We start from the raw sequence: 15,287 nt of genomic DNA, 5'->3' as shown, positions 1-15,287 counted from the left end.
GTAACAAATAGGTCAGTTATTCCTGTTTCTAGCTTGTGTTTTTAGTGCTTATATATGTTTAAAAACTGAATTACATATTCTGTTCTGCTAATTTTTATTTCCTTCACAAACCCAAGGGCAGTATAATACAGAAGGGCATAAACTTCAGTGCCCATGCTTTCCACACTGACACTGCTCTTCTGAAACTCCTGTGGCTCTAGCTCTGCCTCCCCTGCCCCCCAAAGTACTCCTGGTCCCCGGGGCTGCCAGCTGGACGTGAGGGCACAGCCCAGGGAACATGCCTATGCCCTCTGGCCTCTGCCACACTTACATTGAAAGCAGATGTGTCTGGTGTTTGGGATATTCACAATACTTCAAAATATTATGCAACCACCCTGTTAAGACATGAATCAGTCGTATTTAAACATTTTTCTAGCTTTTTAAAAAAATATATATTTATTTTTATTTGGCTGCACTGAATCTTTGTTGTGTTATGTGGGATCTAGTTCCCTGACTTGGGATCGAACCCGGGCCTCTTTACTCTATATTTCAAGTTGATGTTTTTATTTTGGGGCAAAGCTTCAGCATAAGATAAACTCTTCTTACTAGAACTTTTAATATTTCTGGTTCTCAAGTTTCCAGGGGCAATTAAAATTTAAGTTTTGATTTTATTTTTAAGTTTTGATTTAAAAAGCTAAAAAGAATTTAAAGCCAAGGTAATAATGCTAATAAGAAATTACAATAAATAATCAAATTCATAATTCTTCATATAATTCCTTAACTCTTAAAATACTTCACCAATCTCAAAACCCAAATTGGTAAATATTTTTTCCTTGCACCTCATTACCTCTGGGAAAGTTTTAGAAGCCTTTTCCTGTTTAAGCCATCTATGCACTTAACAACTGAGATAAATTATGTAATATAAAATTAATCAACTAACCACCTTATTAGAGACTAAAACTATAAATCAAGTACCACAGGGGCACATTTGTATTGTATATTCTATCATTTTCATAAGAAAAATGGATTCTCAGAGTCATTACTTTATATGCTCATGAATTAAGATTACATTGTTAAAACATCAGAATAATGTTGAAGTCCCAAATCTGAGATATTTACTTTGCTGATTCACTTGCGTAGCAACTGTAATCCTTGGTACTTAAGAAGAAACTCATTTAAAACTTACTGAGATTTTAAGATTTTCCCCCATCCTATATACAGTAATGTGCTAAATCTTGAAAGAAGTTAGTTTTTTCTTCCATTAAAAATTCTACTTTGAGTATCTTTGTTTCTTTGTTGTTAGGTGTCTAATGATGTCTATCTTCTTTGTGAATTGTACCTTTTATCATTAAAAATTATTCATCTTTGTTTAATTAAAAAAAAAAACTTCTACTTTGAGAACCTTTAGCAATTCTATCAAGTTTGCCTCATATTAGTCTAATTAGAAGTAAAAAGGCTAAATAAAGGAATTATTGAAGTAAAGTAACTGGAAAGATATAGAAGCCAAATCAATTTGGTTTAGCATGGCATCCTGACAGCAGGTCTGGAAATGTTACTTTCCTGGCAGCTGGATGTTATTATACAACATCGAAGGGAGCACAGCTCTGAGAAATGCAGCTGAGAGTGACAGCTGGCTTCCCATACTTGTGGCTATGCCCATTAAAAGAAAATCACCAAAGAAACGGCTTATTACTGACAGCATACTCTCTCTTTAAAGAATCTTTACCATAAATGTAGTGTTCTTAATATATTTAAATGAAAGAATGAGAAAAAACATTAAAAAAAATTTACTGTTAGTATTCTTGTGGAGGTCCATCTTTAACCTGGGCTTCCCGGGCGGCTCAGATGGTAAACAATCTGCCTGCAATGCTGCAGACCTGGGTTTGATCCCTGGGTCGGGAAGATCCTCTGGAGAAGGAAATGGCTACCCATTCCAGTACTCTTGACTGGAGAAGTTCATGGACAGAGGAGCCTGGAGGGCTATAGTCCATTTCGTCGCAAAGAGTCGGACACAACTGAGCAATTAACACTTTCATCTTTAACTGTATCTGGGTAGGACTTTAGTTTACTGATTGTTCTCATATGTCTCACTCATCAATATTTCCTTGTTAAATTTTAGTTCCCACTAAAAGGCCAGAAAATACCATGCAATAGTTAGAAAACAGAAGAAAACATGTGGAATGTACATTCGGGTACAACTTTTTATACTCCACACACACACATGCATATTAGTATTTTACATATATGAATATACAATTTGCTATCTGGTCACTGAACTTTACTGTAGCTCTTGTAGTCAATGAAACAAAATCACGTAAGATAGGTTGAGAATTCTACTAAGAACAACACTGTTTTGAGACGTGAAAGTAAAGACATTAAGTTAATTAGTCACATGGAACTAAGGAATGAAGATCAAATCCATCTTCTATTACAAGAATAAAACTTTTCAACAGTCCATTTGCCATGCCTTTCTCTGCTTTTCAATTCTCAACCTAACTTGTACAACAAAAAGACAAGGGGATAATTACAAAAGCGAAGATGATAAGTATCTTACCATAGACTCCTTTGTCTAAAAGCAGTAAAAATTCATCCACGGCGTTACGCATCTCATATTCAGTAAGATCCAACAGTGAAACGACTTTGAAATCTAGCTGTCTTAACAAGTTGGTCAATTCATACACATCCACCAAAGGAGCTTTAAGCTTGGGATGCTCCCAATAATTCATATTTCCTATCAAAAGAGCAACCTTGTCCTTTGCTGTTAAAAAAAAAAAGAGGAGGAGGGGGAGACATTTAAAGGAGGATATAAAGTTTAAAAACAAAACGCAAAAAAAGAAGGCTTTACAGATAAGATTTCTTCATTTTATTTCATTTTAGAGCTAGGCTATCACTTTATGTAGTAGACCAATGCACTCTACTGAGGAATACAGAAACTGGTGAGTCAAACAACTGAAATTCAACTTAATTGATGCTTTGGAAAATCAGGCAAAGGATACTAACTGTACATGAAGCGAACAGTAACTAACATTACAGTAATACTTTTACTGATTTATAAAAGAAGGAAAGAATGCTCAGTATAGACTTTTAGAGCAAATTTAAATAAAAAATGTTTGGAATTGGGTTCCTATCAAATTAAATTCTGTTCTACTGATAACAGAAGAGGCCAGAAACAAAACGGAAGAGGCCAGAAACAAAAGGAATACCGAAACGAGGGACGAGAAGAGTTCCCATCAGAGCAGGTGAGGGGAAACCAAAGACAGAGAGCAGAGCTTAACAAACCCTGCATTCTCTATTTTCTGTTGCTGTACTGTCTCCTCTTCGCTTCTTTTTTAAAAAAAACCTCCCATTTGGGTGAGATGTGGCTGCCTCAGGGCGGTGTGAAGCATTTTTGTATGACTATCTTAGTAGTTCATTTTCTGACCTTAGTGAACTGCTGCTGCTAAGTCACTTCAGTCGTGTCCGACTCTGTGCAACCCCATAGACGGCAGCCCACCAGGCTCCCCGTCCCTGGGATTTTCCAGGCAAGAACACTGGAGTGGGTTGCCATTTCCTTCTCCAATGCATGAAAGTGGAAAATGAAAGTGAAGTCGCTCAGTTGGGTCCGACTCCTAGCGACCCCATGGACTACAGCCTACCAGGCTCCTCCATCCATGGGATTTTCCAGGCAAGAGTACTGGAGTGGGGTGCCACTGCCTTCTCCGTTAGTGAACTGAGGCTTTGCTAAAGACGTGGTCTCATAGAAAGAGCTTTTCTGTCGTAAGGGGCAAAAAGATCCACGTGTTGTGTGCTCAGTCATATCCGAATCTTTGCGACCCCATCACCTGCAGCCACACCAGACTCCTCTGTCCACGGGTTTCTCCAGGCAAGAATACTAGAGTGGGTTGCCATTTCCTCCTCTGGGTGATCTTCCTGACCCAGGGATCAAACCCACATCTCCTGCATCGGCAGGCAATTCTTTAACTACTGAATCACCTGGGAAGCCTAAAAAGATGCACACCTGTGCCTTTAAAAGTATCAGCTGGCTTTATTTGGTATACAGCTTGTCCAAAAGAGTTGTGGAAGGCTGAGCATAGTCTAGTGCTTAAGAGGTCTTCAGAACTGTACTCTTGCTAGCGGGGGTGGAGTTAAAAGTAGACTTGAGACTGTGCATGATACGAGAAATCTGAGGTTTCTCTCGAGGGCTGGCAGCAGGGTGTGTCCAGCACACACTGGGGTCTAAATCTGTGATGGAAACAGCAGGAAGCAGTGGAGAAGGTGTAACAGGAGGGTGCGGCAGCCCCAGCCACACCCTCTTGAATCTCTGCAAGAAAATTAGAGATACCAAGGGGACATTTCATGCAAAGATGGGCTCGAAAAAGGACATAAATGGTATGGACCTAACAGAAGCAGAAGATATTAAGAAGAGGTGGCAAGAATACACAGAAGAACTGTACAAAAAAGATCTTCACGACCCAGATAATCACGATGGTGTGATCACTCACCTAGAGCCTGACATCTTGGAATGTGAAGTCAAGTGGGCCTTAGAAAGCATCACTATGAACAAAGCTAGTAGAGGTGATGGAATTCCAGTTGAGCTATTTCAAATTCTGAAAGATGATGCTGTGAAAGTGCTGCACTCAAGATGCCAGCAAATTTGGAAAACTCAGCAGTGGCCACAGGACTGGAAAAGGTCAGTTTTCATTCCAGTCCGAAAGAAAGGCAATGCCAAAGAATGCTCAAACTACCGCACAATTGCACTCATCTCACACACTAGTAAAGTAATGCTCAAAATTCTCCAAGCCGGGCTTCAGAAATATGTGAACTGTGAACTTCCAGATGTTCAAGCTAGATTTAGAAAAGGCAGAGGAACCAGAGATCAAATTGCCAACATCTGCTGGATCATGGAAAAAAGCAAGAGAGTTCCAGAAAAACATCTATTTCTGCTTTACTGACTATGCCAAAGCCTTTGACTGTGTGGATCACAACAAACTGTGGAAAATTCTGAAAGAGGTAGGAAACCAGACCACCTGACCTGCCTCTTGAGAAACCTGTATGTAGGTCAGGAAGCAACAGTTAGAATTGGACATGGAACAACAGACTGGTTCCAAATAGGAAAAGGAGTACGTCAAGGCTATATATTGTCACTCTGCTTATTCAACTTATATGCAGAGTACATCATGAGAAACACTGGGCTGGAAGAAGCACAAGCTGGAATCAAGACTGCCGGGAGAAATATCAATAACCTCAGATATGCAGATGACACCACCCTTATGGCAGAAAGTGAAGAGGAACTCAAAAGCCTCTTCATGAAAGTGAAAGTGGAGAGTGAAAAAGTTGGCTTAAAGCTCAACATTCAGAAAACGAAGATCATGGCATCTGGTCCCATCGCTTCATGGGAAATAGATGGGGAAACAGTGGGAACAGTGTCAGACTTTTATTTTTGGGGGCTCCAAAATCACTGCAGATGGTGACTGCAGCCATGAAATTAAAAGATGCTTACTCCTTAGAAGGAAAGTTATGAGCAACCTAGATTGCATATTAAAAAGCAGAGACATTACTTTGCCAACAAAGGTCTGTCTAGTCAAGGCTATGGTTTTCCCAGTGGTCATGTATGGATGTTAGAGTTGGACTGTGAAGAAAGCTGAGCACCGAAGAATTGATGTTTTTGAACTGTGGTGTTGGAGAAGACTCTTGAGAGTCCCTTGGACTGCAAGGAGATCCAACCAGTCCATTCTGAAGGAGATCAGCCCTGGGATTTCTTTGGAAGGAATGATGCTAAAAACTCCAGTACTTTGGCCACCTCATGCGAAGAGTTGACTCATTGGAAAAGACTCTGATGCTGGGAGGGATTGGGGGCAGGAGGAGAAGGGGACGACAGAGGATGAGATGGCTGGATGGCATCACTGACTCAATGGACGTGAATTTGAGTGAACTCTGGGAGTTGGTGATGGACAGGGAGGCCTGGTGTGCTGCGATTCAGGGGGTCGCAAAGAGTCGGACACGACTGAGCAACTGAACTGGACTGAACTGAATGTCACCAAAAATCTCTTTGGAATTTCTTCCTTTTCCACACTAAGGTCGAGGGTTAAACAAGGTCTGGAGAAAAATTAGAACCAACTCAAAGACAGTGACTCCCTCAACGTGGCAAAATACCCCACTTTGTGAGAAGACTCAAATACTTTTTTTTTTTTGGCCTCACCATGCAGTTTGCACATTCTTAGTTCCCCAACCAGGGATTGAACCCCAGGCCCTCAGCAGTGAAAGTGTGGAGTCCTAACTACTGGACTGCCAGAGAATTTCCTTTGTCTGGTATCTTTGTTCTATATTCACATTTTCAGAGATACCTTGCAAACTGCCTATTCTTTTGAGTGCACACATTAAAAAAAAAAAATTAAACAATACTTAAGCCACATTTCTGATTCAATAAAAGTCACTTTAAGTCTGGTACAAATGATAATCTCTTCTCCTATCCCAAAGAAAAGGCCAGTTTTTCAAGACTATTTTAATAGGCAAATTCAGTCATAAAGCCTCTACTGTCTTTCATTTTAAAACTCAAAAAAAAAAAAAAAAAAAAGAATACTCAGGGTGGATTTCAGTTAGGAGGCAGTATAAGATTTATTATCACCTGTATTTCCTTTTTTTTTTAAGTTTCTTCTTAAATAAACTAGAAATGTACTGTTACACTAATTTACCCACTATATACCAAGACATTAGCTGGCTAATCCACAGAAATATTTCAGAGCATTGTTTTCTGAGCCCATTAGCCCATTATCAGAGTTCAGAACCAATCTTAATATACTGATGGACTCAGACTCAGTTCAACCTGCTCCTCAGTGAGGGGAGCTGGAGCCTGGGGTTCCGGCCTTTCACCATTATAGCCCCAACCAGGGGCCTCCCAGTGAGATTCTCAGAGTAAAGAGTCTGTGTTGTACAGCGGATTTCTTGGTGGGATATTATGACAATTTAGTATATATCTTACACTGGGATATTATGACAATTTAGTATATATCCTACACTAAGTTCTACTGGCAGAAAAAAGTTATGAGATATGTAACTGAAAAAAATCACCGGGGTCTTTAGAGGGGAGGAAACAGTTGTTAGACTAAGCATGCAGGCTGCTCCTGCTAAGATCACTGCTTTTGTCATCTGTTTGGAAGGGACACTTGGTACAGTACACAGATGCAAGGGTTTAGCCACTCGAGAACCATGGGGCCTAAAAGCTATGTATCAGTAATTGACCACAACTCTTCAAAAACTTTTCCCCAGTGATAATGTGGGATCTTCATTCCCCGACCAGGGATCGAAGCTGCCCCTCCTGCATTGAAAGTGCAGAGTCTTAACCAATGGACCTCCAGGGAGTCCCCCAATGATAATTTTAATGCTTAGTTCCTAAAATGTCTTGAGGCATCTTCTTGAGTTTGGTAATAGAGATGATGGGTCAGTAACTTACCTTGCCCACTCTACTTGCAAAACAGTTCCTGAACGATAGTTGAACTGGGGTGGATTTAGAACAGAGAAGTAGACTGCGGTGGCCGAAATAGGAGATGACAAAGTCTGGTTCCAGGAATTAGTAGTAGAAAGGGAAAGAAAAAGTCAGAGACATGACAGAGAAAGAAACAGTAAAATTTGAAGTTGAGGAGATAAGAGTAAGGAATCAAAGAAAACTTCAAAATAACAACTATATAAGCAACTTATGATGGGTTTTCAAGTGATTAAAAATAAATGAAACTTTCTGTAGAAAAACATTTACTGTAAGAGCCACCCACAACTTCTTGAACACATACCATTCACTGGAAAAAGGGAACACAGACACCAGCTGATTAAGCAACAGAATAAAACCACTTCAGAAAGATATTTTCACTGTATGATCCTAGACATCTTCTAAAGCTTAATGAAATGTATTGCTTAAACTCTGGTACAAGTTACACCATTAATTCCCCGTCTGATTATTCTAATAGTGTGCTACTCATTTCATCCAAAAATGAGTTAATGTTTATTAGCAGCTGGAGAAGGACCTGGTAACACTGAGCGCTCCGTCAGCATCTGTTAAATAAAGAGCCTCTGGCCATCTATCGGTGACTGAGCCCTGACACCAACTCTGAGTGAGTGAGCAGACAGTCCTTGTTGGTCCCATGCGTCAGATCTTCGCCTTTCTACGTCCTTCAAAATAAAGCCCAAGCTCCTTAGTCTGGTGACAAAGCCATTGGTACTCTAGTCCCGGCTGCCCTTCGAGCTGTGGTGAGAGACGGCCCCCGAGGGTAGCCCCTCATGGCCTCCTTAGGCAGTGAGGCCCCTCACTCTGCCCCTGTCTCTGGCTCTGAGTCTGGGCTTCCCTGTGACCCTGTCTGAGCATAATATAGTGGGACACTCTGCCAGTTCTGGGTCTAAATCTTAAGAAGTCCTGAGAGCTTCCGGTCTGGGGACTCAGCCACCGTGCAAAGAAAGTAAATTACCTGGTGAGACCACAGGTGGGGGAGGAGAGGAGAGAGTGAAGTAGACTGAGAATATTACAGGACAGGAAAACAGGGGGCCATATGCCCCTTGAAGGGGACAGCTACTATTTAGTCACAGCCTACAGCTGTCACTCTAAAGCTACCATTTTTGAGAGAACTTATAAACCTGAATTTGTATATGCTGTCTGATCAGTGACAGCTGATTCTGTCTGAAGCCACTGTGCGGGACCCCTCCCGCAGTTAGTGCCCTTTCTCCACAGCCTGAACAGTCCCATGGAAGCTCCCCTCCGTGCTGTCAGCCTTCACCTCCATGCTGACGATGCTGCTGACTGTGTCTCCGAGCCTGGCCTCTCCTTAGAGTTCCAGACCCATGTGTGCAAATGCCTGCTGTGTACCTCTGCCTAGACAAGACACAAACACCTCAAACTGGTTAGGCCAAAATAAGAGTCCGCTGCTGTTTGAATCTTGCTTTCGATCCTGTGCTCTCTAACCCAGTGGGCTGTACGACCACCTGCCTAGTGGCCCAAGTACGAATCTGAGCGGGCATGGTGACGCCTCTGTACTTTTTGTACCCTAGAGTGAGGTGATGAAAACAGCTTACCGATCCCATCATCTCAAGGTCTCCTGAACCTGCTCTGTCTTCTTCTGCATTGACTTGGTACTAGCCTGGTTTAGAGTCTCATCATCTCTTTATCTGGACTATTGCAACAGTCTCAATTTTTCTCTTAACTTAAACAATGTCTCCCTTCCAGTTCATTTTCTATACACTGATACAAGACTGGTCTTTTGGAGGGACAAGCTCACCCCTCTTTCAAAGCTTCCTTCCAGTGGCTTGTCTGAGAAATGGGGCTCCTCACGACCTGGTCTTAATCTGCTTCTCTAAGTTCCTGCTCTTCCTGCTCTAGAGCAGGGGTCCCCAACCTCCAGGATCTAATGCCAGATGATCTGAGGTGCAGCAGATGTAATAATAATAGAAACGAAATGCATAATAAGCATAATGTGCTTGACTCATTCCCAAACCATGCCCCCACCTCCAGTCCATAGGAAAACTGTCTTCCACGAAACAGGTCCCTGGTGCCAAAAAGGCTGAGGACTGCCGCCCTGTGGGCATGGTGTGTTACTCGCAACTTCCCCAATACAACAGACACCCTGTCTTCTTTCTCTACGACGTTTCTTTAGGATTTCACGTTTCCTCTGTCTGGAAGGCCCTTCTCCTATTCATCCTTCAACATGCAGAACTGCTATAGCAACCTCTCAGGTGCTTTCCTAACCTCTAACCCCACCAAGATACAGTATTAGTCGCTTCTGTGTGACCTACACATGCTTCTTTCTGCTTTTATGTTTATTTTTTTGCACATTGCCAAACCAGAAATCACTCCACAGAAGCTGACCTGGTCTCAGAAACTGAATTCATAATCTTTTTATCTATTTATTTTTTTTTGAATTCACAATCTTTTTATTTATCTTATTTAAAAAATGTATTTATGTGGCTGTGATGGGTCTTAGTAGTGGCACGAAAACTTTCATTGCAGCGTGTGGGATCTAGTTCCCTGACCAGGGATTGAACCCAGGCCCTCTGCATTGGGAGCATGAAGTCTTAGCCACTGGACCACCAGGGAAGTCCCTCATAATCTTTTCAAAGTCTCCTATTCTATACTTTCTTTTATAAATACCCAAAATAAAACATGTTATTCAAATATTTATACAAGTTGTCAATTTTAAAAGTCTCAAATCCCTTCATAAGCCCCATAAAAGAGTTGTATGCTACAATTATATTTGGTTACAGGGCTTTCCTGGTGGCTTAGATGGTAAAGAATCCGCCTGCAATGTGGGAGACCTGGGTTAGATCCCTGGATCAGGAAGATCCCTTGGAGAAGGAAACTGCTACCCACTCCAGTATTCTTGCCTGGAGAATCCCTTGGACAGAGGCACCCGGAGGGTTATAGTCCATGGGTCACAAAGAGGGGGACACAACTGAGTGACTAACACTTTCATTTTCAAGCGTTTTAAAGCTCTACTTACCCAAAGGTTGGTCAACTGTTTGCTCTTGATTATCTACAGAAAGATAAAAACAAAAAGATAAGCGAGTTGGTCCCCATGACACATCTCCGAGGTTAGAGGAAACAGTGACAGTCCCATCGGCAGTACAGCGAAAGGCAGAGTGGTTACAGCTGGTTCATGGTTTTGAGGTTTTCAGGTTCCTGATTAAAAACTTGTACCTGGATGGGAGCTGGAATCAGGGGCAGGGAATGGCTCTGGTAACAGATTGCTACAGCTGAGGGTGATTCTCTTTAACATGTTAGGTAGAAATTACAGCCTGAAAACAGTTGGTGGTGGCCATGAAGAGCAGCAGGAACGGTTAACATTTACTGAATGCTGGCCTGGGACTGTTGCATGTGTTGTAAATATAACTGATTTTAACAACCACACTTTGTGAGGTATATACTGCTATTACCTCCATTATATAGGTAAGGAGTCTGAGACAGAAAAAGACTGAGTCACTTGCCCGGTGTTAGCAAGCTAGGAGATCTCATTCCATGGTCATGTTCTTTGCCATCATCTATACATAATATGAAATACCTCCAACTCTCAGGGACCATGCAGGAAGACACGCTGGGGAAGATGGACTTCAGATGGTCACGTGTCTCTTGCTATAGACAGGGTAAGTGTTTGCATTTTTAATAATATATATGCTCTAAGAGTCCACTGAAAATATATTCAGTTTTTTCTTACATGCTTTGGTGTTTCTAATTCTTGGGGAGCAAGGATATAATGAAAAAGGTTGGGGAAATTTCAGAAGCTTAGTGCTGTTGGTATGCAAAAGTTTTCCTGAAATAGCTTTTCAAGATGCTCACTGAAGAGCATGAAATAACAGACACATTTAGGAAAAGGGGAATTCTAACCAAGTCAAGAGAGGCAATCAGCTACAAGACGAGGATGGCTGTTCCAAAATCACTTAGTTTTGAGTGTTTGAAGCAAATCTCACGGAGGTTTCCTGGAGCTCGAGGCTGGCCCCGCAGGAATGACACCCTGGTAACAGGGCCCTTCTGCTTTGTTTCGTGGGCTTATAGTAATCAGCACAGCCCAACCATCGCTCACAAGAAGAGATGTTTAGTAATGAAACATAGGCACAAAACTAAGCAAACTAGTTATGGCATGACAACAACGAGAAATAACACATCAAGAAATAAGAGGGATCGCTACAAATATTAACTGATGTAGCTCCCGTCTGATCCCACTCTCTCGAGGTTTCATTTTCAAACAGAGTCAGAGGTTCCCTCAGTGCCTTTCGGACTCAGGCCCTCTGCCTTCACGATTACTATGCCTTTTATCTCAGGCAAGTCTGCTCTTTAGCTTAACTTGTTCAGAAATCGGTTCTCACAAAATTGGCCAAAGAATGATAAATATTCCTGCCAACTATTAGTCTCTTCATGGCCAATGATCAACCACTCGTTTGCAGAGCATCAACAGTCCCCACTGACAGTGGTTTTACTTCAGATACAGACACCCACCCAACTAGTTCAGACATGTTCAATGTCTGAGCAGCTCTGAACGGGGACCCAGGGGTCTGGCGAGCTCAGAAGTGGAACTCCTGCCACTTTTTCATAGGCTGCTTCTTGGCTCTCAAATTAATTTCATGCACTTCTCCATTTAGCTGCCTTCTTTATTTATAGTCATTCACAATGATAAAGAAATACACTGATATTTTATATTGCCTCAGTATATTTATTTTTCTACCCTACAGTCTTACAATTTAGGGTCTTTTTAATATTTTCACTTGCATGAAATTGAACTTCATGTTAAGTACTGATTTCAACCCTAAATTATGATATGTCAATCAAGGGGAAAAAAACCCCACTAGTACTGCTACAGCAAGAGAATACTGCTAGTGTCTTTTTAAGTTACTGCATTCAATAACCTGGAACTCTAAAATGAGTGTTTTATGTTTGCATTACTCACCAGGATGCCCGAGATTAGTCAATTCATCTAAAATAAAATAAGAGAAAACAGATGAAATAATCTTTAAATAATTTAACTGCCAATTTAGTGTATATAGGAAGACTGATCAAAGAAGTTGACTCTGTGCTATTAAATCATGTTACAATGTTTTATCAGGTTAGAACTTTTTAAATGCCTTAAATGAGAAGTCATGCACATTGTGAGGAGGGGAGTATGCTGTTGTGGACATCAGTTAGGACTCCTAAGCTATTCCTATGTTCATCAAATGACAAAAAGCTAAACAGACTCATCTTTAATTTGATCAAAGTTTTGTAGATGTTCTGGCTAATTATGGGACAAAAACAATCAAGAGACAGGTTTGTCTATGGCCTCAACTATACACTTCTTGAAACTAATTAAAAACCTCAAATGATATTTTTAAAAATAAACGAGTTTAGAACAGTTTAAGATGTACAGAACTATTTAGAGGACAGTGCAGAGTTTCTGCATACACCCACCTACTTTCCCTATTTTTAACGTCTGACGTTAGGAAGGCATATTTGTCACAGTTAATGAACCATTAATGTTCTTTTTTTGTTCCAGGACCCTGTTCAGGACACCACGTCACATTTACTTGTGTTTCCTTGGGCTTCTCTTTGCTGTGACAGTTTCTCAGACCCTCCTTGTTTTTAATAACCTTGACCACTTTGAGGATTACCGATAAGGTAAGGTATTTTGTGGAATGTCTCTAAATCGGGAGATATCTTATGTTAGACTGGTGGAATGTGTTTTTAAAGGTATTGTGGTTTCAGAATTGTTAATCTGTAGCCCCTTGGTGGCTAAGATGGTAAAGAATCTGCCTGCAATGTTGGAGACATGGGTTCGATCGCTGGGTTGGGAAGATCCCCTGGAGGAGGGCATGGCAATCCACTCCAGTATTCTTGCCTGGAGAATTCCACGGACAGAGGAGCCTGGTGGGCTACAGTCTGTAGGGCTGCAGAGTCAGACAAGACTGAGTGACTACACACAGCACACAGCCTCTGGCTAATGGAGGGAGAGAATCATCTAAGCAAATACCTATGACATTACAGCTACCTATTTTTCCTTTACAAATTTTATGAAGATAAAAGTTAACATTCACAATAAATTACAAATGCTATACTACTCATAAAATGTGCAGTAATTTCTGTGATATAAAACCAACTACATAGTGGTATTTGCTACAGTATGGGGCCATGTACAATTTCTTCCATCTTCTGTGTTCACTCCTTCCCAGGTACTCAGGCCAGCACCTGTTCTTCCATCCTATAGTCAGTGAGGCTCAGATTCTTATTATCCGGCTGTGCTGAGTCTTCATTCGTTGCTGCACGAGGGCTTTCTCTGGTGTGGCTCATGGGCTCTAGAGCAAGGCTCAGCAGTCGTGGCGCACAGGCTGAGTTGCTCCGAGGCATCTGGGATCTCCCTGGACCAGGGATCGGACCTGTGTCCCCTGCATTGACAGGTGGGTTCTTAACCGCAGGACCACCTGAGAAGTCCAGGTTTAGGTTTTTTGTTGTATTCTCATTCCATCCTGGGCCTCCCCTCCTCTGACCTCCTAAATGATCTAAAACTTGCACACATGTATTCACCACTACAACTGTCAGAGTGTTTTCACTGCCCTTAAAAAGAAACCCTGAGTCCCACCTATTGAACCCCTACCCTCTGTCCCAATCAGGGATCTGTAACAAAGCACATAAAATTAAACAGATCACATCAGGTTCTACAGGTAAAAAAAGATAAGGTATGTTGTAGGACATCGCTGCTGTGTGCCCATCCACCAACTATAAAATGCCTCAACGCTGCAGATTTTTTTAGAAAGAAAAGTTGGATCTAATTTTTCCATCTGAAATTTTGGGAGTAATTTAATAACAGATTTACTTGAAAACTATTATCTAGTAGTATGTTCACCGCTGCAAAATTGTAGGGAGATTCTTGCAGGTAAAAAACCAGCTAGGAGGTAACCGACACGCATCACCCTGAAACCAGCGATACTAGTTTACTCTTTTTCTTAGAGGTCTGCAGTGTTAGGAGATTTTAAAAATCATGCAATTAGGTGAAAAAGAAGGAAGAGGAGTCTGTTTAGGATCTCTTTACAAAGATTCCCTCATGCAGGGCCCACAGACCACGGGATTACAGTGCACCCTTATGCTAGAGAATTCTTTTTGACAACTAAGATTGGGATGAAAATAGTAATTTCAGAACTTCAGAGTGACACCATAGCAATACAAAGGACAGGGAAACCAAGAAACATAAGAGGCGACATTATTTTCTTACTTTGCCCAAGTAGAGCCAAAGATGTTTATAACAGGTTAAAGAGGCAGAAATTGAAAAAATACTTTGCTATCCATAAATCTCATTTTGCAAAACAGTGTGGCACCACAGCAGGGCAGGCAACTTAAGCTTGAAAATTTACTCATTACAACTTATGTATAAGGCTTTGGTTAATCAAAAGAATTTGGAGTTTATGTTAAAATAACTTGCAGTTCTCTGTGTAGTATGGTAAAGGTGACATGATACCTTAATCTACAGTCTTATAACATCAAAGAATGGATCTTATAAACTTATATTAAAACAGTATACTTATTATTACATAAAAAAATGCATTAAACAATAAATCTCCAGTCCTGAAACTGTTATAGAAATTACGTTTGCATTTGAGAGGCATTTTATCATGGCAAACAGATAGATAAAATAATCTAAACAACTATCCATGACAGGATAGCCATGTATTTTTTTAAATTTTATGAAGACAAAAATGAAATTAAGAATTAATCACACTGTTCACTATCCGTAAGATATTGTTGGAAATTAGTTATTTTAATAATGTGTCAATTGAATAGTGTCTGGAGCAATTTATGAACCCTTGAAGACTAAGATACAGTATCCTTGCATTAAAAT

The 15,287-nt window shown here is 40.9% G+C and overlaps 1 protein-coding gene across 2 annotated transcripts in view; it reads right to left on the bottom strand.

Annotated features, from left to right (window-relative positions):
- The window catches only part of MALT1 (MALT1 paracaspase), a 69,909-nt gene that overhangs the window by 22,217 nt on the left and 32,405 nt on the right, over positions 1 to 15,287 (bottom strand). For both annotated transcript variants that reach the window (XM_070361964.1, XM_070361965.1), the window contains 3 exons: positions 12,372 to 12,398; positions 10,434 to 10,466; positions 2,534 to 2,737 (listed from right to left, as the gene is read on the bottom strand). In XM_070361964.1, coding sequence (XP_070218065.1) covers positions 2,534 to 2,737; positions 10,434 to 10,466; positions 12,372 to 12,398 — 264 coding nt within the window. The remainder of the gene's footprint in view (positions 1 to 2,533; positions 2,738 to 10,433; positions 10,467 to 12,371; positions 12,399 to 15,287) is intronic.

The sequence above is a fragment of the Bos mutus genome, chromosome 24 (genome assembly GCF_027580195.1).
Source record: "Bos mutus isolate GX-2022 chromosome 24, NWIPB_WYAK_1.1, whole genome shotgun sequence".
Taxonomy (NCBI): domain Eukaryota; kingdom Metazoa; phylum Chordata; class Mammalia; order Artiodactyla; family Bovidae; genus Bos; species Bos mutus.
This window is presented reverse-complemented; position numbering and strand designations above follow the sequence as displayed.